Source organism: Ascaphus truei, chromosome 2 (genome assembly GCF_040206685.1).
Source record: "Ascaphus truei isolate aAscTru1 chromosome 2, aAscTru1.hap1, whole genome shotgun sequence".
In the NCBI taxonomy this organism is placed as follows: Eukaryota; Metazoa; Chordata; class Amphibia; order Anura; family Ascaphidae; genus Ascaphus; species Ascaphus truei.
In genome coordinates, this window is record NC_134484.1 from 277,674,013 (window position 1) to 277,699,625 (window position 25,613).

The 25,613-nt window shown below is 42.0% G+C and overlaps 1 protein-coding gene across 11 annotated transcripts in view; it reads right to left on the minus strand.

Annotated features, from left to right (window-relative positions):
- Positions 1-25,613, minus strand: part of ARPP21 (cAMP regulated phosphoprotein 21) — a 296,095-nt gene that overhangs the window by 191,415 nt on the left and 79,067 nt on the right. For all 11 annotated transcript variants that reach the window (XM_075586268.1, XM_075586270.1, XM_075586272.1 and 8 more), the window contains one exon: positions 11,068-11,208. In XM_075586268.1, coding sequence (XP_075442383.1) covers positions 11,068-11,208 — 141 coding nt within the window. The remainder of the gene's footprint in view (positions 1-11,067; positions 11,209-25,613) is intronic.

The following is a 25,613-nucleotide window of genomic DNA, read 5'->3' on the forward strand; positions in this document are numbered from 1 at the left end:
CTAAGAAATGTAGCTCTCATACCCCAGACCCCAGTAAGTGTGTATATTTTTGTATTTCTGTGTATTTCCAAGGTCTTCTCCAAATAAACTTCATTTTATTTCACTGGCTTGTTTTGCCTATTCACTGATCCCTTAAATATAAATGTGTTAAAAGACCTGGTCTACCATGACAGATGCTTAATAGAAATACTTTTGTATAAATACATAAACTACATTAAACACTTTTTAAGCCGAATTAAACATTTCTGTAAGGCATTAAAAAATTATATTTCTGTCTTTTCTAAAAAAAAATCTCAATGCAATTGAGACGTGTTTTTTGCATTACACAAAGTAATACGGACAAAATTGTCACTTGTAGGATAGTGTTTTGCCTCCTGTACAATAATATCACAATCGACAAAGCTCTGATTAAAAAATTATCTTGTTAATTGATTTTGTAGTTTTAGTTATACAAAGATTCTTTCTTTCTATAGAATGGTTCTGATACTAACCATCTTGCTCTATGATTGAAACAGAACAGGGCCTATGTATAAAGCGTCGCTAAAAGTTACTTTGTTGTAAAACTGATGCCAAGACAATTAGCAAATGTATGCATCTTTGTGCTCCAAGGTGGAAACCTATTTTGATGTGTTGTGCGGCAATGTATTTTTCACAAAAAAAAAAATTACACATGGGGTGGTGCTAGAGGCAGAGTTTGGATGTTTGTGGTGGCGCCCATATGCAAATGGTATGTAATAATAAATTACAAGTATGTGGCCCTTTTATACCATAAATGCGTCAAAGTAGACTCAAACTATTCTGAATGCATTGATATGTGGGAACATGATGCGCTCCATACAAAGAATAAGTAAGCATGAGTCAAATATAATGTAAATAATGACGTACCAACATATGCCGCTAATGATTTTAGATGACAAATGTTTTACGCAGTTTTTCTTTTTTTAATATGCTGCACTTTCTATCCTTTTTAATAAAAATAATTTGTGCATTGACCCCAATACCAGTTGTGTATGTTTGACCCTTTTATTTTCTTATACCACTTATCAAATTTGTTAAAATAAGGTAAGGCAAAAGACGGTTGAATTCATTAAGAGCATGTACAGTAGCTGTCAAGGGCTAATAGAAGAATTAACATTTTTCAAATGCATGTTAATTACAGAATGTGAAGAAGTATGTTTACACTGTGCGAAGCAAAAGAACTATCTTGCACATTTGCCGATCTCAAATTGCACCAAGGCATTAACACTTACTTGCTATAATACTGCTCTATTGCTTGGACTAGTATTATTAGCAGTAATACCTGTAGTATGTGGAAGTTTGGAAATATACAACACAATAACATGCACAGGCTGGTATTTTAGCATCTCTAACTGCCATTCTCCATATTCTTGGAATCCGAAACAGAGCTCTATTCTGGATTTCCTCTTACCTCTCCCATCGTACTTTCAGTGACTCGTTTGCCAACACCTCCACCTCCTCTGTCGATCTCTCTGTAGGGGTAACCCCGGGGTCTGTCCTGTGACCTAATTTCTTTTCTCTTTACACACCCTCTCTACTGTAGGTGGCCTGATCACATCTGTAGGCTTCAAATATCACCTCTATGCTGATGACACACACATTTACCTTTCTACCCCTGACCTTAAACCTGCCCTACAGACCAAAGTCTCCAAATGTCTCTTCGCTATATCATCCTGGATAACCCTCTGCCGACTCAAACTTAAGATGTCAAAGACAGAGCTCCTCACACTCCCTCCCAAGTCTGGCTCTACTGCCCCCTTCTACATTACTGTCGGAAGTACTATCATAACCCAGCATCACAAGTATACACCATATATGTCATATTTGACTATTCCCTCACATACTCCTCTCATATTCACTATGTAGCTAAATCCTGTCGTTTTAACCTTTGGAACATTGCAAAGATTCACCCCTTCCTCTGTCACTCTACTACTAAAACTTTTACACAGGCCCTCATTCTCTTGCGTCTAGACTATTGTAACCTACTGTCCATCATCCTGTCGGTCACCTGTATCCCTTATAATCTATCCTAAATGCTGCTGCTGGAATCACTTTACTCTTTCCTAAATCTGCCTCTGCATCTCTCCTACTGAAATCCCTATCATGGCTTCCACTTACAAAATTATCCTCTTCACTTTTAAGGCTAAACACTCTTCTGCCCCTCCTTACATCTCAGCCCTAGTTTCTTGCTACACACCTGCCCAACTCTTGCATTCTGCTCATGGATTTCTTCTGTCTACCCCTTTTATATCTAAAGCTCTCTCCCGCAAAAAACTTTCTCACTCACTGCCCCACACCTCAGGAATATCCTTACCCTCAATATCTGACTGCACCCTCTCTTCACCTTTAGGACCTATTTTAAAACACACCTCTTTAAAGAAGCATATGGGTAGCTCTGTTGGCTAATACTATACATATAGGATGCACTGACCTTGACCCCTTGCAGACACACTTATCATAACACCCTCCTACTGTCTCTGAAAGTTATCCCTACTTACCACATAGATTGTAAGCTTTTCAGGACAGGGACTCCCTTTCCTATTGTTACTTTCATGTCTGAAGCGCTTATTCATACATACATACATTTACCTTTTACAAATTTTTGATTATTTGTATAATGTTTAAATAAAATACCACAAAAAAACCTTTTATATAAATATTATTGCTTATCTTTTGAGAGCAAACAGGTTTTTATACTAATTCAAATCTAACTGCATTAAAATAAAATGGCCAATCCTGATAAAGGGCACAACTTTGACACACCGTTGCCCTATTTTCTCCAAAATATCTTTTCATCGTTGTTCCCCATCTACCCTCCTTTTCTGTTTTCTTCTCTGAAAAACCTCTCTGGCATTTTCGCTGGTGATTGGGTTAAAAAAACAACACATTTTTGTTTTGCTGAATTTTTTTAAATTAAAAACTGTGGAAAAACACTTTTTAATTAGCAGTAATATTTTATCAAACTTTAAACCTTTTCCAAGAGTTTACAGGTTTATTCATTCTCAATCTAGAAAGTTTGCCTAGTTAACACTCTCTTCATCTCACCCCCCAAAAAAGGTCAGAATGATGAGGTTTTGTCATGTTTTAGTACTAATTAAACATAGAATTATAACTTCTGAATTAACATCAACTTACAACATCAACTTCCTCCACCCTTAAAGGATGACCCCGAATCCTTTGTACTGACCTTGGGATAAATAGTTCTCTATAAAACTCTTTGTACTTTCCCCGAATATATTTGTATATAGTTATCAGATCCCCTCTTAGACGCCTCTTTTCTAATGTAAATAAATCTAATTTAGCTAGCCTCCCCTCAAATTAGATTGTCCATCCCCTTTATAAATTTGGTGGCTCCGCGGCACACTCTCTAGTTCTATAATTTTCTAAGGAGTGGTACCCAAAATTATACTCCATTCAAGCTGTGGTTACATAGTCACATAGCAGATGAGGTTGAAAATAGACATACGTCCATCAAGTTCAACCTATGCTAAATTTAGACAACAGATACGTTATCCTATATCTATACTTACTTATTGATCCAGAGGAAGGCAAACAAAAAATCCCCAGTGTCATATCATCCAATGAAATCTCATAATGGGAAAAATAAATTCCTTTCTGACTCCAAGAATTGGCAATCGGATTATTCCCTGAATCAGCATTCTTCCCATTTGGTATATCCCGGTATACCTTTCCTTTCTAAAAAGATGTCCAACATTTTTTTTTAACAAATCTATTATATCTGCCATCACAGTCTCCATGGGTAATGAATTCCACATTTTAACTGCCCTTACTGTAAAGAACCCTTTCCTTTGTTGCTGGTGAAATCTCCTATTCTCCAGAATTAAGGGATGCCCCCGAGTCCTTTGTACTTCTCTTGGGATGAATAGTTCTTTTGAAAGCTCACTGTACCGCCCCCGAATATATTTGTATATAGTTATATCCCCTCTTAGACGCCTCTTTTCTAATGTAAATAAATCTAATTTAGCTAACCCCTCCTCATAAGTTAGATTGCCCATCCCCTTTATTAATTTGGTGGCTCTTCTCTGCACTCTCTCTAGTTCCAAAATGTCTTTTCTAAGGACTGGTGCCCAAAATTGTTCTCATATTCAAGGTGCTGCCTTACTAATGCTTTGTAAAGGGGCATTTATGTTTACTTCCCTTCCATCAATTGCTCGTTTAATGCAAGATTTGGGCTCTCTTACTAAGCCTGTTGTCTACAAGCACTCCTAAATCCTTCTCCATCAAGGATTCCCCCAATTTATCCCCATTTAATTTGTAATTCGCCTTTTTATTCTTGCTTCCCAAATGCATAACCTTACATTTATCTGTATTAAACCTCATCTGCCATTTACCTGCCCAAGTTTCCAGTCTCTCCAAGGTCTTCTGGAGAGAAATTACATCCTGCTCTGATTCTACTACCTTACACCATTTAGTATCATCAGCAAAGATGGAGACTTTGCTCTCGATGCCAACCTCAAGATCATTAATAAACAAGTTAAAAAGCAGGGGTCCCAGTACCGATCCCTGAGGTACTCCACTCACAACCTTAGCCAAACCTGAAAAAGTTCCATTTATGACAACCCTCTGTTGTCTATCCTTCAACCAGTTTTCAATCCAGGTGCATATATTTTTACTGGTCCAATTTGCTTTATTTTGTACACCAACCTCGGGTGGAACCATATCAAAAGCCTTTGCAAAATCTAAGTAGACCACATCAACTGCATTACCCTGGTCTAAATTCCTAATTACCTCATCAAAGAAACAAATACGGTTAGTTTGGCATGATCTGTCCTTCATAAATCCATGCTATTATTAAAAATTTTGTTTTCCATTAGGTATTCCTGCAAGAAACCTTCAAGTAGCTTCCCCACTATTGAAGTCAGGATTACAGGTCTGTAATTTCCCGGTTGTGATCTAGCTCCCTTTTTAAATATAGGCACCACATCTGCTTTACGCCAATCTTGTGGCACTGAGCCCGTGAAAACACTATTATAATACCCTGGAAAACAATATGTATATATATATATATATATATATATATATATATATATATATATATATATATATATTAACAATTGTGCTTTTGTTACTTCTACACTCTGATATAAAGCACAACTCCTATGAACATGTATCCATACTGACCCCCTATTCAATATGCTGTAAGGAGGTAATGCACATCCAGGGGCAATTCTATATACACCAAATCTGTAATTTACATTATTTTCAGGGGAATTTCTAATCAAGGTCGATGTGAAATTTATGGCTAAAAATGGACCGAAAGCCTGTTTTATATAGAAAAGGGCCCTTATTTGTGTGGTAACTTCCATTCACTGAAGCAGTACCGATTAAGCTGTAATCATTTAAGAAATTATTATTGTGGCATGTTGAAGGCATATAAACATTAACATGGCTGCAAGATTACCAATAATTGTTAGAAATGTTATTAAATAATAACATGAATAAGAATCCATGTTTAATAGATCAGATTGTGTTCATTGTTGTTTTTGGCATTAACATTGCATTACGAGGAACATTACCGGACTGCAGTATATTTGCTGTGGTTTCTGATTTTAATGCAGTCGAACTGGATATGAAAGAACAAATTATGCCACATCTGAATTCTATGAAAGAAAAACGATCTGTAAGCTATGTACCTACACGATCCATGATTACAAACACATTTTTACTGCAGATGCAATCTGAGTACTCATTATTTGAATATGCTTTGAGTCAATCACATTAAACATTGATAACACTTTGTGTACAGTATAAATACATTATGAAGCAATGCAAAACACTCAAATAGACGAGTTATCATCTTTAGCATCAGAGTATTAAGAAAAATCACCATGCCAAACATATTATAAAACACTATGGTATCAATGTACTACACATCAATGTATTACACATTTTTGTGTGTTACTATTGCAGTGCAAAAAAGTAACACAAGCCTTCATTATGTATGTTTGTACATGTTTAAAGACTTCATACATAAGATTTATAATTTATTGCCTGAAATTATTTTGACACATTGCATCATGTTGAATACCGGATTAATGCAATTTAAATGAAAACAGAATTGTTTATTTCTTTAATTTATATTTAGTTTTAGTAAATATAAATTATTAGTGTAATATTATTTATAGTAGCCATACTGTGAAAATAATAAATTCTGTTAACCTATATAATAAAACATAAATACTTTTTTAAAACATTTTTGGATTGATAGAAAGCAACTTCATTCTGCGCACTATAAACAGTATCAGCACTCTTTATAGATCTTACACCAAGTTCACCTTGGCGGACAATTTTAGTGCCGTTTCTACCATTTGTTTGGCTCACAGAAGCATTCTTTTTGAGTACATACAATAAGCATCTGTGTGCCAAAAAGAAAAGTAGAAAAAAAATGTTTTTTTTTTTTTTTACTCTGCTGGTGCAGATTGAGAAATTTCAGGTTAGTATATAGATACACACAACTGCAATTTAAAATAATATTTTCCTGCATAAATTTTGCACCAAAAAAGCAGTTTGTGGCGCTTAGTACATATGCCCCTATAAATCGTGTATTATGGATACGGAGGATAATATCATAAAAACGGAAATTTACTCTGACCCTTCAATACGAGGCATATTCTAGTTTCACCTTCCAGGGGATTATGAGATGGCTAGTAATGCAAGTCAATAACAATAATGGAAATGTTTTTTTACTGGTACTGTAAATCAAAATATTTTGGGAACTGAGGAGTTCATGCTGACCGCTGCTTTAATGGTGTGACCACATTAACAGACTGGAATTAGTTATTCAACTTTAACATGCAGATGAGCAATCATTTTCAGTCACAATTCCTGAACACATTAATTTCTTTCCCATAAAAATATATTGTAGGGATTTAATTCCTTAAATACAACTTAAAGTAATTTATAATTATGATGACACAGTACAAACTATGCCAAATATAAGTATTTAAAATTGTTTCGATAGTTAAAACAGTTTTACATTGCTTCAAATTACTTCTTAGAGGGGATTTTGGAAAGTGTGGTTTATGCCAAACTAGAGTTGGGCACTATACCGATATGGAAGTAATATTGCAATAATAAAAACTTATAAGTCTATATATTGATTTATTATCACAGTATTCCAATAAGCCATTGGAGTCACTGAAGTCGTACGGACAGCTGATGACTTGTAGTTTAAGATGCAGTAGCTTTAAAGAGGACACAGCTGCCAGTGTGCACTGGATCGTGGCACCCCCCTAGCTTCCTTTCCCGATGTTAGCAGCACCTCTCTGTTACTTCGAGGACACATTTTCCCTTTGTTTACCCCATTCTACTAATACCTTTCCTTTCTCCCATCACTGATGTCCTGGGATAGGTGGAAGCAAGGCTATTTGATTTAATTACAAATGGAGCTTACTTAAAAACACATTTAAATGTCTAATACATGTTAAAACCTTCCAAATAATTTTTAACATTTAATATAAAAAAGGCTTTTATATTTAAGTTATTGATGTCATCTTTTGTTTTTGCCGAGTTTAAGGTTCTTTTCTGTTTCCTATTCAACAGATATTTATCACAAAAAATATTGGTATCGTGGCACATTTTTCAATATCGTTACATTGGGAAATTATTTGCTATTGCTCAACCCTATTCCAAACTACAGTAGTTTTATATTTTACAACACTTCTTGTAATAGGACCAACTAGAGAATGGGGAAGGATAATGAAGAGCTAAAGTAAACATAATATAAGATCAGTAACAAAAAAAAACTATATAACCTTCAGGTCTATTACATAGATAAACTTTTAAAAGTGACTTGAAAAAGCAGTCCTGCTTAACTGATCATTAAAAAAAAATCATTGTTTGCATATGAATTCTTCTATACTTTGAAATCATGATAGTGATTTTACCAGAATTACATGTCTCTTGTCTGCCTGCATTGGATTGTGGGAATCGTAAAAAGCATCTTGGTGAAGAATGGTGCATGGGGCCTGGGGATTGATGGTAGTATTCTCTAAAACTCCTTTAAATAGACTGTATGGTGCTTATTCTAGTAGCTTCGAAATGTGCCTTAACACATCTAAAGTACACTTTACAAGTGATTTTGCATGTTTTGCTATTCAGTAAGCTGTTATCGCATGTCCAAATCGCCTGGAATGCTCTACATATTTCCTTCTCCTCCACCACCACTACCATCACGCAAAACCCTAATTTCAGGCTCTGGTGGGAAATTGCACCTTCAGGTAATTTCACTTGTAAAGCAAGTACAAAAATCGGTTTGTCACTTTTTATACATGCAGTTTAGAAAATGTGATTTGCAATAGAAAATACTATTTTTTCACACATTTTATACTGAGAGTTCTGAACATGCCAAAACGTCCGATTTGGCAATGACAAATTCAAAGCTACTAGAATACGCCTCTATGCTGCTTGTGAAGCCTAAAACAATGCTGATTCCCTACTCTATACAGTATTTATTCAAACACCCTACATATCAGAGACGAAGAGGAAGAGTTCTTAACACACAGTAATATAACACAGGGCAGAAGATAAAACCATTAAAAACGTCCACGTCTAAACATACTTTATTTACAAACATTAAATAAAAAATAAACTTACCTGCTGATTTGAAATTCCTTACACTTGTCTAGTTTTGTAAAAAGCAAAATTCATCAATATACTACATACTACACATATTATTGTGTTTACATTGGTCCTAAGTAGAACTGGATCTCTAAAAGTACACAAATGCGAAAATGTAGGACTTTAAAAACAAATGAGGAAATGCTTTAATTAGAACAGACTTTTAGGGGTAGATGAATTTAGGAAAGGTACAGCAGCGATTTAAAAACATATCAGGGGAGAAAGTTGGGAGGATGGCTGGGTAATACTATTTAGTAGAAGGTTTGCTTAGTCAATGAATAAGAGAATGAAAGTAATGAAAGGGATGGGTGCTACAGTATGAATGCTAAAGAGGCAGGAATGGGAAGAATTAGGAAAGGTTTAAATGTGAGAGAATCTAATGTAACTGTCATGGAATATGCTTGACATATCTACGGAGATAGGAATCTTTGAGAATTCTGTCTACAGGGCAAAATTGTCAGGACGCTTGAGGAGTTTATTAAAAATGAAAAAGATAATATATGAAACAGTAATTATCCTTATGTATTTCTGATGTTCTGTTCCATTCTATTCTTGGCTATTTTCTACTTTCTAAGACAAACAAAGGACTTCAATTATATGTATGTAACTTCATAGTCAAAGGCTGTGGATTATCATTTTAAATACGTTTCAGCATATTATAATTTGTGTAGTTAATGTCTATCACATACGTGAGAAAGGCAAGTACAATATTAATATTAATGTAGCAGTCCCCCCTACCCACCCTCAATAATATTTTTTTTCAGGAAGCGAACCAGGGAGTTTCCGGAGTTATGCCTACAGATGAACGTGCCAATGTTGCTTCCCAGTTGTTACATCTTCCAATTTACACAGGTCAATAGGAAGCCACAATGGATGACACTTCGGCTTCCTATTGGCCAGCATGACGTAGACAATTTGAACTGTCATTTTGTTTCACCTGGCGGGGACTAAAATGCCAGTACTTTCACCAGTAGGTATGTTGGGAACTAGGGGCACAGAGCTCCAAATAGAATGGTTCAGCCGTGTGCTGGGATAGCTACTTTACAGAATACTCAAAGATTTTACAAAAGCAAGACTTTCACTGGAGATAATAATCACACCACCTGTTTACAGCATTCTGCTCAGGTGTCTCATTTCTCAAGATTAAGTGATCACCTAGGGAACTGGAACAAATTCATGCCATTACTTGACAACAGTAATGACCTAGACCAACGAGAAGGAAAGATTACGGAGAGGGCATTGAACTTCCTCTGATTGCCTAATCTATTTATTATTATTAATTTCTTTACTGAAGCACCTGGAGCACTGTATATTTCAAAAAACATTACAATTACAGCATGATAGGAAACCATGGCTAGTTGAAGTCTTTATTTCCTATGAAGGTAGCATAGTGTACAAACATAAATTATTAATAAGAAAGATAATTATATCTATATTTTGCATAGTTACTATTAAATTCTTGAAACGTATAATGCATGGGAGGTTAGTTAGCCACACATTTCCTACCTGTCCCCCCATGAGTACAAAATTAATATGGGTAGACATGGAATATTCATTACTATGCAAAGGTATGAAAGAGAGAGAAAGAAAGAATGAGAGAGACCCTGTATTAAATTAAATTGCCCTCAATCCATACATAACACCAACAACCGTTAACCTACTTAATTCATCGTGACAAGCAAATTGTCATATCTTACAAATGGTTATTTTAAAAACAATTTTCAGCCTATTCAAAAAAGCACAACTATTCCTGCTTCTAATAACTTAAAAAAATTGTGAAAATCGAAGAACATCTGCGACACTAAAAAATGCATAGTTCAGCACCAATTATGTAAAAAAAGAAGTGATCAATTTTCTGTGATTTTTTTTTCTGCTTTAAAATGGAACCAGTCTATCATAATTACTTAATCAAAACACAATATATTGGTCTATAATCATTAAAGCATACCTAATATTTCAATCATTTTATCTTAACAAGTTTTGAAGAGTTGGGAATCAGCTGAACAGCTATTAATAAGTAATAATAGCTATCACAAAATAGTTAATATATTATACAGGTTACATAAATTATCACAGGCATGACAAATATATACTTTTTCACCATTATGTTTGAAAATACTTTTAACATATAAAACTTTGCTGCAGATATCCCACGTATTAAAATATCAGCGCACCAATGAAAATATTCAGTGTTATATTTCTCTCAAAAGCACTGTGTATATAAAAATGGTAAATGCATAATAACTATGCAACCAACCAAATAAGTAAGGGTGAGAAAAAGGCAAATTATTAAATAAGGTCAACTGAAATGTGCAATATCATCAACGATCAAAGAACTAACAAAAAGAAAGGTATAGGCAAGTTTCAGAATTACAGTAAGGAAGCATTACAGAATAGTCTAGTACTTACATCCTGGTGTTGCTGGTTTTGTTAATTATGACAGACTTCCCAGTTTGATCGACATTGTGGTCCATTCCAAAGTAAGCTGCAACCCTGTGCACAAGCATCCTTTGATATGATGACATTTGAGGGAATTTTCTAAAATGGTTACTGAAATGACAAACAAACATAAAACTGCTATAATAGTAGTAGGTGATGGTAGAATACAAACCAAAAATGTTCTAAAAACTACCTTGGGACTTTGGACCTACAGTAAATGGTTCTAAAAGTTTGTATACTTTTCAGCTACTATCTTTAGTGTCCTATTGATGTTGCAGCCAAAAAAGCCAACAAGACTGTCGTCCTTGCAGTAATCAATGAAGATCATATTGTTTTTGTCAACTTTTTTCACTGCTGTGGTGCCCTGCAGGTACTTGAAATTAAATATTTATGTAAGGGAAAAAAGCATTCGAGACTCCTCTTGTCACTTTAATAGTGATCACATGACTCTGGACTCAGGTACTTTGTGTGCCTTTAATCACTAAAAGACTGAACCACTAAAGGCATAATTTCTACTCATTTTTGTTCTACTTGTAAGGATTTTGAAGCATCAATAGCACTTACTCAAGGTTTTACACACATACAGTACAGTAGATAAGTAGGTACTGTAAATCTATTTTAGCCCACTAAAATGTTTAATTATATGGCAATTATACATATGACCAGTGATGGTTAGCCTTTCCAATGATGTTTGCCAAAAGTTAAGCTCATTAGAGACGGTGTGTTACAAGGGTTTATTACCATGTTTTCTAGTGGGATGTTGCATCTACATTTTTTTAATTAATGTTACGCTTGACCATGAGTACATACTATACATATTAAAATGAAGCATAATATCTGATGAACTAGTCTCCAACACCCTTTTCACCTTTCTCTCATTCTCTTCCTCTCTCATTTCACTCTCTACACCATCCCCCTACCTCCCCATCACTCTCAGGTTCCTCAACCAAGGCCCAAACTTCTTAACTAGAGGGTGTCTTCGAGTATAAATCTTCAACTCACACCATCTACCATGGAGTAAGGGGAAAAGATTGCCCCCGCAACATCCTGCACGGCGGTTTATATATTGCCATGTGACATTTCTGGCACATATGCTACAGGTTGGACTCCAAACAATTCTATAGAGCACTGGTTAGAGTCCAGAGGTTCTAATGGGCTCTTGTAATACTCATATAAAACAGTCACGTAGGAAATATTACTGTTTTAACATGAGAAGCTAATTTAAAAAAAATTATACTTTACAACACCTATAAAACTTTCTCTAAAACCTATAGGACCTATATTATTCAATGGTCCAAAAGATTTAAGAAACGATTGTATTATATTATATAGAAAGCAAAACTGTACCTTAAAGCAGCTGCTTCTAGTTTGATGTGACCCATTAAATATGACCATGCTGTAGGATTTTTATCTCCTATACTTTCTGCTTAAAAAAAATGACAAAACAAACCTTGTGGCTACAAAAATTTCTAGTTTGTGCACATTTACTCCCCATTTAGCGCAATTCACAATTAATAGGGGAAGGAGAGGTGATGCTGAACATATTGATTTAATATGACATAGGGGGTTATGCACTAAGCAGTGACAAGTGGGTTTTCTGGGTGCTATGCACAAAGCAGTGATAAGTGCTTTTAAGTGAGATACATGCCTTTATAGCGTGATACTGCCTGTTGTGAGATTCACAAAGCAGTGATAAAAGTGCAGTATTGTGCTATAATGGCTTTTTATCCCACTTAAATGCACTTATCACTGATTTGTGAATCTCATTGCAGATAGTATCACGCTATAAAGGCATTTATCTCACTTACAAGACTTATCACTGCTTCGTGAATCTCACAGCAGGCAATATCACGCTATAATGGCTTTTTATCTCACTTAAAAGCACTTATTACTGCTTAGTGCATAACCCCCATAGAGAGAAGGCAAGCAAACACTATCGCCGGTATTCATCAAGTTGCGATATGGATTATGCACCTTGATCCCATCTTAACTGCCATTGACATGAATGAACGCAGGTTGACTGTGCGATAATCCATAACACATCTTAGTGTATCTCCCCCTATCATTACAAAACACATCATGTCAGGTGCTGCGATTTTGTTCTCCCATCATGAACTTCTAAATAACAGTATGTGAATGGTACTATGGTAAAAAAAGGTAAATCACATTTAATCTGTAGAGAACATGACCGTTTCTCTCGTTTCAGCTCACCTAAAGCACGCTAAGGCAGTGAAAAGACCCAAGCAATTACAGTAGTATAGACCCTAGTTTCTAGGACAGTTCCTGTGTTATTTTTAATAAAGCTAAAATATCTAAGGTATGTAAAAACAAATGTAACAGGTGTTTCCCCCACCCTTTGGGAGATCTGCCTATTACAGGGTGTGTAGTACTGGGTACCTGCTGGTTCACAGGATGCTGAGCTTTCCATTGGTATTATGGGGAAGACAGGACAGGCTTTTAGGTTGATGTTTAGTTCTTCTCTCAGTGGTTCTGCGCCTCCATCTTGTGCAGGCTCTAGGGATGCTGGAGGCAATCCCTGCAGGAGAACTCTCTGATACTCCCTGATAGATTGTAGTCTCAGGCAGGAGTATATTTTATAAAACAAAAACAGCATTATTCTGCAAGCCTCAGGAGGGTCCCTGGACTCAACCCTGGGGCTTGAGGCCTCCAGAGCTGGTCCTATTGGACACTACCAAGCAATACCTTAACACCACCACCTTGACCGTGATACCATAGTCCATTTCCAGAGGTTTCTGGGCCCCAGGCAACCAAAACACCCCCTCCTGGCGTCCTACATATCAGTCCTTAGGGTGACAACGAAGCAGAACAGATAGCATGTTGCTTCAGCACAGATTACATCATTAGGGACAGCGCAGGCTGCAGCTCCCTTGCGGGGAACTTGGTCCCTTGCAATGGTAGACAAGAGTCCCCTGGACACTACACCTGTCCCCCCATCCTTCTTTGCACTTAGCTTGAAAGCGTACCTTCTTTCTCTTTCTTTGGCTTGCAGTAATAGCCCATCCTGTTGAGCATCTCAGCCACGCCTCCAAATGTAACAGGTGTTTCCCCCACCCTCTGGGAGATCTGCCTATTACAGGGTGTGTAATGCTAGGCACCTGCTGGTTCAGAGGATGCTGAGCTTTCCGCCGGTGGTATGGGGGACAGGACAGGCTTTTGGGGTGATGTTTAGTTCTTCTCTCGGTGGTTCAGCACCTCCATTTCATGCAGGCTCCAGGAGTGCCGGAGACAATCCTTGCAGGAGACCCCTCTGATACTCCCTGTTGCAGGGTACGTGGGTTTCTAGACAAGGCTTATTTATTTAGCCTTAAAAGATATATACATCACACAAAACAAAAATAGCTTTTCATCAGCAACAAAAAAAAAATGGCTTTTCTTCAGCAGACAAAACAAAAACAGTTTCTCCTTAGCAGACAGTCTATATATAAGGTAGCTACCCTTTTCTATGCAGTGGACAGACAGTTCACAATTCATCTACTTTGCTAATCAGACCTTGTATCAGGAAATCTCATCAGCAGCTTACTCCTCTCTCCTCAACAGCCAGGCTCCATGTGTCTACAGCTTGGGTTTTAACACACCTTGATTAGGCAGCTGGGATCCAACTAATTGTCCTGAGGTTCCCAGCTGAAGTTAACCTAGTCAGTGCTGCACTGCAGCCTAGACATAGGTTTTCCAGGCATATAACTTGTGGCTTTTATTTACCCTGTCACATTCCTCCCCTGTTAGTGTGTGGCTGGGGCTACGCACGGCTGAAGCCCGACCATCCACTCCTTCTCTAGAAAAGAAGTCAGCATTTGCGTTCTCTTTTCCCGGCCTATGCTGAATCTGAAATGAGAAGGGTTGGAGGGCCATATACCACCTAGTCAATCTAGCATTGGAATCCTTCATGCTCTTTAACCACTTCAGTGGAGCATGATCCGTCACCAAAGTAAAATGGACTCCTGCCAGGTAATGCCTCAAAGCCTCGATAACCCACTTTACTGCGAGGCACTCTTTCTCAATCACTGAGTAGTTTTTTTCCCTTGGGAACAATTTTCTACTCAGGAAAAGGATAGGATGTTCAACTCCCTCAAACTGTTGTGACAAAACTGCCCCTAGCCCTATCTCTGATGTATCTGTTTGCACTATAAAAGGGCTGTTGAAGTCTGGGCTTCTAAGGATGGGACCCTCTGATAGACACCTTTTTATGTCCTCAAAGGCTCTCTGACAATCCCTTGACCACACCACTTGTTTAGGGGAACACTTTTTTGTGAGGTCCGTTAAAGGGGCTGCCACTTCCGAATAGTTCAGGATCATCCGCCGGTAGTACCCTGCTAAACCCAGCAGAGAGCGTACCTGCGTTTTTGTTTGGGGGTCGAACTTCCTTGTCGGGTAGTGGCCTTACTTTTCCACCTCCCACTGCATACCCTAAGTATTTGGTTTCCGCTTTACCCAAGGCACATTTCTTAGGGTTGGCTGTGAGCCATGCCTCTCTTAGAGATTTGAGGACCGCTTTCAGCCTATTTTGATGGGCCCGCCAGTGTTTACTATAAATGACAATGTCATCTAGGTAGGCTGCGGCATAAGTCCTATGGGGCCTCAGTACTTATCCATGAGTCTCTGAAATGTGCCTGGGGCTCCATGCAGTCCAAATGGCATTGTCACAAACTGGTATAAACCCATTGGAGTGGCAAAGGCTGTTTTGCATTTCGACTTTTCCTCTAAGGGTATTTGCCAGTATCCATTTGTCAAGTCCAACGTGGATATATATTCCGCGTTACCAAGGGCGTCAATTAATTCGTCCACCCTTGGCATTGGATATGCGTCAAACTTGGATACCGCATTGACCTTTCGGAGGTCCACACAAAATCTTACCTTCCCATCAGGTTTAGGGACCATAATTAGTGGACCACTCACTGCATGATTCATCAATCACTCCTAAGTGTAACATTTCTTGTACCTCCTTCTCTACCAGAGCCCTACGACTTTCAGGCAACCAATAAGGACGGGAACGTACTTTTACCCCAGGTGCTGTCTCGATTGCATGGGAAATTAAGTTAGTTTGTCCTGGTAAGTCAGAAAAAACATCCTGGAATTGTGTAATTATTGCTAACAAGTCCCCTTTTTGTTCAGAGGACAACTGTTTACCCATTGGGATTTTATCGTCACTCACGATGTTCTCCCGTGGAGGCTGAGGACCCAAGTCCGTTTCCTCCTCCACCGGGTGGATGAATAGAGATCGCTGCATCTTCCAGGGTTTCAGCAAGTTCACATGGTAAATTTGTTTACCCTTCCTGGACCCTGGTTGAGCGATCTCGTAATCCACATCACCCGTACGGCGGAGTACTTCGAATGGGCCCTGCCATTTGGCCAGGAGTTTACTCTCGCAACTGGGTAACAATAACATCACCTGGTCTCCTGGGTGAAACACTCTCATGCGAGCATTCTGATTGTAATTTCTCTCCTGACTGTCCTGGGCTGATCTAAGATTCTCCCTGGCAAAATGGCCGACCACATCTAGGCGCTTCCTAAGGTCTAGTACATATTGCAGGGTATTCTTAGAAGGGGACTGCTGTTCCTCCCAGGACTCCTTTAGGAGGTCTAGGATACCCCGGGGTTGGCGGCCATAGAGCAATTCAAATGGAGAGAATCCCATGGAGGCCTGCGGAACTTCCCGCACTGCAAACAGCAGAAAAGGGAGAAGATCATCCCAGGCTCTCTTCTCTGAATCTACAAATTTCCTCAGCATCCCTTTTAGAGTTCGGTTAAATCTTTCCACCAATCCGTCAGTCTGTGGATGGTAGACCGATGTCCGAACAGACTTGACCTCTAGTAACTTTAAGACATCCTGCATCAGTTTAGCCATGAAATTTGTACCTTGGTCTGTCAACAAACCTGGGGAAGTCCAACCCGTGAGAATAGTTCCAACAACTTGTTGGCTACTTGCTTCGCCGTTGCTGTACTCAGGGGGAACGCCTCAGGATATCTTGTCGCATAATCAACTATTACAAGGATAAACCTGTGTCCTTTCGCAGAAGGTTCTAGAGGTCCTTCCAAGTCTACCCCAATCCTCTCAAAGGGAACTGACACCAAGGGTACAGGAACCAAAGGGGCTGGTTTTTGTCCTTTTGGACTAGTTAGCTGGCACTCCGGACATGCTGCACATAGCTTAGCAATATCACTATGCATCCCTGGCCAATAGAATCGGGATGAAATACGATCCAATGTTTTATCTCTGCCCAGGTGACCACCCCAAGGGACAGTATGGGCTAGAGTGAACACAGATTTAACAAACGCCTTGGGAACCAATATCTGTCTGGTGACCTCCCCTGTTTGTGTCTGCCTATTCACCCTATATAGGATATCCTTTGATCGCTCAAAATGGGGGAACACTATCACCCCCTGAGCATCTAAAATCTGTTCATCAATTTTCACCACCTTGTCATACTGTCTAGCAAGGACTGGGTCTTCCCTTTGCTTCTGGCGAAAGTCAGGGAGGTACAGGTCTGGTAAATCTCCAGGGCCCATATCCCCTCCCTTTGGCCATCCCCAGCCATCACTTGTGACCTCTGACTACTAGAATGGTCACCTTGAGACCCAGATTTCTGCAACCAGTCCTGTTTGTCCAAGCGTCTTTGCTTCCGAGTCTTTTGAACCCGGTGTCTAATGGGAAAAAGGTCTGCCGAGGGGAACAGTTTGCCAGGGTTCTCCGGAGCCCTAGAAGGAGGCTCCTCGTGAAAGACTGGGGCCATTAGGTCCGAAAAGAAAGGCCAGTCCCGACCGAGCACAATGGGGGCAGGAAGCCAAGGAGCGACTCCTACTTCGAGGTAAGCCTCCTGACCTTTTACTTGTAGCTGGATTTTGGCCGTCGGATAGCGTTTTACATCGCCGTGTATACATTCTATGCTCCATGGGGAGTCAAAAGAACACACGTTGGGCGGTAACAGTTCCTGGAGGACCAGAGTTTTCCCAGAGCCCGAATCTACAAGGGCCTGGACGGTTTTTCCCCCAATCAGGGCTGGAAGTAGCCAGGGCTTGTAATTTTCTCCAGTAAAAGCCGAGGCGACGGTTCTGCTGAATGAACAATCCATCAGTGGACAGTCCACATACCGGTGGCCTTGTTCTCCGCAGGCGGAACATGGAGAGGGTTCCCTCGCAGGAGGGGGCTGTGGATAGCGCTCCGCTGGACCGGTTACTGGAGACCAGGCATCTGGTGGGTCCTGTGGGCGACGTCCTCGGAAGTTTCTCTCATTTTGCGATGAGCCGACATCCGGAAGGAGATGAGGGTCTCTGCGGGGACCAGCATTTGGACTCCGTCCTTGCTGGAACGACTGCTCCCTCCATTGGACTTGGCGGTTCTGTGATGAGCCGTAGGTTCCCCATTGATCCGACCTCCCTCTTTGGGCGTCCACAAGTGCCGGTGGAGTCGGGTCCAGGACACTCGCCTGCTGCTCAGCCCCAAGGAAGTTCTCCATGAGTCGGACCGCCAAAGCTAGGGTTTCAGAAGCGTGGTGTTTACCCACGAGCGTGCGGAAGGGGGTATAATTTGTAGAAATTGTTCCAAAACCACCTGCTCAAGAATTGCCACCTTAGTGCACTCCTCGGGTTGTATCCAGCACGTACACAAGTCCAATAATCGCTGAGCGAGGACCCGGGGTATCATCTTAGCGGTGTACTTCATGTTCCGGAACTGCTGCCAGTAGGTCTCTGGGGTCAGACCTAAGCGATCCAGTATGGCGGCTTTTACTTGTTGGTAGTCCATTGCCTGATCTGTAGGGAGGCCCTGATATGAGGCCTGGGCTTCTCCTATGAGGAGCGGGGCCAAAGCAGTTGCCCAGCGATCTGCAGCCCAGCCCTGAGCTTCGGCGACGCTTTCAAATGTCAGTAAAAAAGCCTCTGTATCCTCGTTCGGAGCCATTTTCCTCAGGAGTATCGGGGGTCTGCTTGCCAGTTCTGCACTGGCAGACCCTTGGAATTGGGTCAGCAGCTTGGCAATCCACTCATCCTGTGCTGCTTGTAGTCTTTCATCTCTCTCCGCTTGCAGCCGGGCCTGCTCCTGCATTAACAGTCCCTGCTGTTTGGTCTGCTCCTGCATTAACTGTCCCTGCTGTCTGTTCTGCTCGCACAGAAAGTCTTTCAAAAGTTCTTCCATTCCTGTGTGTGTGTGTGTGTGGCCCATTAACTGCAGGAGCATTTTGAAAAAAATCCTTCCCAATTCTTGACACCATATGTTGCAGGGTACATGCAACTACACACGCGGGTTTCTTGACAAGGCTTATTTATTTAGCCTTAAAAGATATATACAGCACACAAAACAAAAATAGCTTTTCATCAGCAACAAAAGAAAAATGGCTTTTCTTCAGCAGACAAAACAAAAACAGTTTCTCCTTAGCAGACAGTCTATATATAAGGTAGCTACCCTTTTCTATGCAGGGGACAGACAGTTCACAATTCATCTACTTTACTAATCAGACCTTGTATCAGGAAATCTCTTCAGCAGCTTACTCCTCTCTCCTCAACAGCCAGGCTCCATGTGTGTACAGCCTGGGTTTTAACACACCTTGATTAGGCAGCTGGGATCCAACTAATTGTCCTGAGGTTCCCAGCTGAAGTTAACCTAGTCAGTGCTGCACTGCAGCCTAGACATAGGTTTTCCAGGCATATAACTGGTGGCTTTTATTTACCCTGTCACACTCCCCCTGATAGATTGTAGTCTCAGGCATGAGTATATTTTATAAAACAAGAACAGCTTTATTCTGCAACTCACAGGATACAGCAAACAGAATCCAGTCCTTAACTTATTCACTATCTTCCAAGCCTCAGGAGGGTCCCTGGACTCAACCCTGGGGCTTGAGGCCTCCAGAGCCGGTCCTATGCACTTTCCCTACTCCCTGGTGGAGTAGGAGGTATAGTCCTCACTCCCACTCCCTTAAGGGAGGGGATGGAAGTTGACCAGAGCCCTGCGCACACTCTTCGTGGGACAGTCTCTCTCAGGGGGGAGACAAATTACTATCTTTACATATGCAGCCCTTTAAGTACCCTGGGGGAGGGGCCAAGGTTTGAGCCCAGGATTGCGCAGAACACAGGCCTTGTCCCACCCCCTGTCACTCAAGGGAGCTGCTCACTGCAGGGGAAACCCCGGATTTGGCCTAACACAGCCTGTACTGTTACCAGGATTTAAATGCTAGGCAGGGCAGATTAGTAGCCAAAACAGACATGGCTAAACTCTCCGTCTAGTGGAAAATTCAACGTCCCCGCTTGGAGCCTAACTTTGATGTACCATCCATTGCTTGGAACAACATCTGAAAAATGCATAACAATTGCTAACAATACAATTGCATACAGTTCATGAGGCATACAGATCACTCCCATACATGGAGAATCTTTTACCCCCTCAATAATAATGCTTAATGCTTTCAGGCTTCTTAACTAGCCTGCCCTGATGATTGGGAACCATAATTGAGAACACTCTTTTTAGACCCTGCTCAGAGCGATACTCCACCCGATCCATAAAGATACCTCTTCCTACACTCAACACTTCCATGAGGTAGCATACTCTGTCTTCAGTGTAATATCGAGAGTAGCTGCACTTAGATGATAGATACTCTATTACAGCATCCGATAACCAATCTTCCCTATGGTCCTCTATCTCCCACATGATGGGTTCGGGGACATATGGGTAGTTATAGCTATATTACCAATATCTTTAACCTATGGCTCGGTCAGCCGGCTAAGTTACGATAGTTTACGGCTGCTGGCCTGACAAGGTAATTGTCAGGAATCCACTCTTGGGTTTGGCTGGAGCCCATCCATCCGGAGCTTTGAAGGCTCCAGACAAACTATTCCCTGCTTCTGCAATCACCTGCCTCCTGCTGCCTCCTGTGAAGCTCTGGCCTGATTGGCCTCCTGTGCTATTTAGTGCCTGCCCCGCCCTCAGGAAGTTGCTGGACATAGACTTTGCAATCCAAGTTGCAAGTGACTTTGCTTGACACAGACTCCCTGTTTGCCCTGCTAGGCCTCCTTGTGCCTGGTATCCTACTTCCAGTCCCCTGCTTCACAAGGCCTTCTTGCTTAGCAGCCCCGGCGCTGCTTCCCTTGTTCCTGGTAGACTTCTCCGCCGCGCTGAAGTGGCTACGCTGGTGTCCCCAGTGTTTCCTGTGGCGTGTCTGCACCCCTTGTTCCTGTGGCCTTCCTGTTGGCAGTTCCTGTTCCCAGTGGACTCCACCACTCTCGGCTGTACCCGGCTAGGGGGTGCCATTTTGTGCTGAAGCACTGGATTCTGCAGTTCCTGTTCCCAGTGGTCTCCACCACTTTCGGCTGTACCCGGCTAGGGGGTGCCGTTCTGTGCTGTAGCACTGGATTTCCAGTTCCTGTTCCTATCCCTGAAGTACCTTCACCCAAGATTTCCTGTTGATGACCTCGGCTTGTTTCCTCGACTACCGCTCCTGTGTCGCCTGCCTTACCCCTGCCTGGATAACGTTAACCCTACGTTCTCCAATCCTGACCTGGCTATGTATGATTACAAAATCCGCACTCCGGACCTGACTCCGTGGCCTAAGGTCGGTGCTTATACATCCCCACCTCAGCCCCGCGGTCCGGTACCAGTTTGTGGCAAGCACGTACGTTACAGTAATACCCAGAACAGTGATTCATGTGAGGGGGACTCCTGATAGAGAATGGTTAAGCAGGTAGGTTTTACTATCCCCAACTGAATCTTCATATCTCTTCTCCTGAGGGCCTTGATGGTCTCTCCTATAGAGAACTTCCCCTCCTCCAACCAGTGATCCACAGTGTCCCCCTTGATTAAGAGGATCTGGATTCTATTCATATAGGGGACAAAACCTTGGAACATGGGGTCTCACCATTGTAATAACTTTCCCCTTGGTGTAGAGCAAGCCGACAGATCAGATTTAGAATTCATCCTAGAGGCTACCCCTGATGTCTCTGATGTATCTGATTTCCCTCCGTAGGAGATTATACTCTCAGCGTCACTTCCCCATCCAAATAGTCCTCAAAGTCCACACAGTCTCTCCAGTCCGGAGAGGGTTTGACAATTTTCTTGTTGCCCCAGGCCCGTGTAGTAACAGTCTTAGACCTGGCAACAGGTCTGGGAAGGTCATGGGCAAAAGGCTTACCCAGGCCGGTCACCTGCACGTGGTGCTTCTCAGGGTCTGTAGGAGCCTTACCCCCTCAGCCATTGGCACGGTCGTGGTGTCTCAGTAATGCTGTGTCAAGTGGAGCGGTACTCATCGGAGCCGGTATCGTAGGGTCTCTTCCGCCTGAGCGGTCGCCTCCAAGGTGACGTCATCTAGCCGCACCGGAGGGGCATCAATATCCTCCAGTTGCAATTGGAAGGGTGTAGTCATCCTCCGTGTTAGAAGTAGTACTGGTCGGTACCTCTTCACCGGATGCTTCTGCTGGAGCATGGAGGGAAGAAGCAAGATGATCCTCACCGCTCCGCTGGCTCCTGGCAGTCGCGTAGTCCTCTCGATCAGAAGCAGACACGTCCAACGGCGTCTCTCTGGGAGCCGCACGCCCTTGGCACTCCTCCGCTGTTCTGGATGCACTGCTGATTGCAGTGACATCATCCGAGCAGAACTGCGCTGTTGCTCGATCGGGCAGGTAGGCTCTTCGTCCTCAGCTGCGCTGGAGTGATGCTCCGACCGGAGCATCACTACGGACTGCCGTCCGCTGCTGCTGTCATCTGATGAAGATGGTTGGGACCCACTCCCAGTGGAAGAGCACCGATACACCTCACGCTCGCTGGCAGCAATCGGCAGGTAGCGATCCCACTCCTGCGCCACCAGTGGAAGCACCCCAGCCTCCTCCAGGGCGGTCACCTTTCCCAGTAAGTCTTCAACGGTAGATTTGGGAACAGGGACACACTGGTCCCCTGAAGCGTCTGCTCCCGAGGTCACCGTCCAAGCCACACTTCTCTGCAGGAAGGCTGCCTCTTTTCTTCGATTGGGGGAAGCAGGCAGAAACACCTCAGGCTTCAGATGTGTGGTTCCACACCGTGGGCACCTTGACATCAGGCTCGCCTCTCTGTCCGGGAAGTTGCAGCAGGGACAGAGACTCTGTAGATAGCTCTCCCCATTCACTTCCACTACCAAGAAGACTCATGGTAGCCGATACTGTGACACTTTACATCCAGACATTGTGATGTAAAGTTGGCAGTATAAAGTTCAGCAATGTAGTGAGTATAGCTCTTCTCTGCTTGCTCATCACGAGGAACTGAGGTGCAGTAGCTCGCATACGGCTCCACCCTCAGTGATAACAGTCTCTTTGATTGATTAGTTCATCTTCCCCCTGGTGGATGAGGGGCACTGGCACAATAAAGAAAGGTGTGGCCTCGGCTTTCGCGTCGAGCCACTCACAGTAGGTGGGTGAAGCTCCTGCTTTTGCGCCGAGCCACTCATTTTGCAGGGCGTGGATTAGCTTTGCGCTAAGCCCTGCACATAATTTGCAAAGTAAAGCTTGCAACTTTGCAACTTCTCAACGTGGTAATCCTATTTTGGCGGGAAACCATTTCTCACACGCTGCAAAGGTTGTAGGATGGAGAATGTACCCCTAGCTAGGCAAAAACCCCTCCAGTATGCTGCACACGTTGACAGTTCATTCTAAGTACACTGTGGCTCCATGTGCTCCAAACTGCTAATAGCATTGTGGTAGTTCCTCAAATGGAGGTTCTGGCAACCCTGACTTTCAAGATTCCCCTCCCTTGGACACTACCCAGCAATACCTTAACACCACCCCTTGACCGTGATACCATAGTCCCTTTCCAGAGGTTTCTGTGCCTGAGGCAACCAAAACACCCCCTGCTGGCATCCTACATATCATTCCTTATGGTGACAACGAACCAGAACAGATAGCATGTTGCTTCAGCACAGATTACATCATTAGGTACAGCGCAGGCTGCAGCACCCTGGTGGGGAAGTTGGTCTCTTACTATGGTAGACAAGAGTCCCCTGGACACTACACCTGTCCCCCCATCCTTCTTTGCACTTAGCTTGAAAGCGAACCTTCTTTCTCTTTCTTTGGCTTGCTTTGCAGTAAAAGCCCGCCTTGTTGAGCATCTCAGCAGCGCCTCCAAATGTAACAGGTGTTTCCTCCACCCTCTGAGAGATCTGCCTATTACAGGGTGTGTAGTGCTGGATACTTGCTGGTTCACAGGACGCTGAGCTTTCCGCCAGTGGTATGGGGAAGACGGGACAGGCTTTTGGGGAGATGTTTAGTTATTCTCTCAGTGGTTCAGCGCCTCTATCTCATGCAGGATCCAGGAGTGCCGGAGATAATCCTTGCAGGAGAACCCTCTGATACTTCCCCTGATAGGTTGTAATCTCAGGCAGAACTATATTTTATAAAACAAGAACAGCTTTATTCTGCAACTCGAAAATGGTAACATCCCCGATATAATCAAGACAGAGTTTGAAAAGCTAGATAAAGTGATGAAGAAGGAAGTGCGTATCCTACTGGATAAAACATATCTAGAAGAGTATCTGAGGGTCGCAAGGATCCCTAGGGGTCTTAGAGTCCATAAACCTTCCTCCTTCGAACTAACAGAAATAGAGTATGCCTGCATGTGGGAAAAAATACTGGACACATGCAGCATAGATCTAATGAACCTGCTCATATCCCATCATGATCTAACTCTTATAAAATTGGATACAGAGATTAATCAGATTAAAACCGTTTTGGAGCCCCTCATGAGCTATCCCAGTTTTAACACCCTGAATAGTAAGCTATCTACAGAATTGGATACACTAGAAAGGAATATCCTTATAAATAAAAATTAAAAATTCATAAGAAACGAAGAAGATTACAGGGATGGGAAGCAGCGAAAGTGGGATAAGTCAACAACGAGAGAACCAGTGGAGAGAGATAGAAGTAATTCAGCATTAGGGAGAGAGAAGAAGGCACCCCACAAACCTCCAGATGGAAAGAAAAGCCCCGTTAAGTCTGTAGGTCAACCATCTAAGAAAGATCAATCAGGAGAGAGTAGTGGGAATGTGAATGAGCATAAACCCACTTCAAAATACCAACATGACGACAGACGTAGGGAGAAATATACCAATAATACGTATTCCAAGGGGGGACACCCTAGATATGAAAGAGAATACGCAGGGGAGACGGAGAAAAGGCACACTAATTATTATAGTAGAGAAGGGGGCAACTATTATTCTAATAATAAGGACACAAGATACACTAGGGATGACCGGAGTTACAGATGGGAACGCTCACCAAGAAGAGACAGATCTCCAAGGCGCTCTAGGGAGGAAAGGTCGAGGGAAAGGTACGAAGAAAGGAGAGATAGGAGGGATTATAGGGACAAAAGGACAGAACATGGGGCAACTAGAATGCCCATTTGGGAACGTGCAGAAGGCCCTAGGGCAGGGGTCTCTTTTTTAGAACAGGCACCACGGACGTCGATAGAGATAAAAAACAGATTCTCCTGCCTAGACGACCCGGGGGTACAAGAGACACCAGAAGGGAGGGGAAAGAAAAGAGGCAGGGAGGGA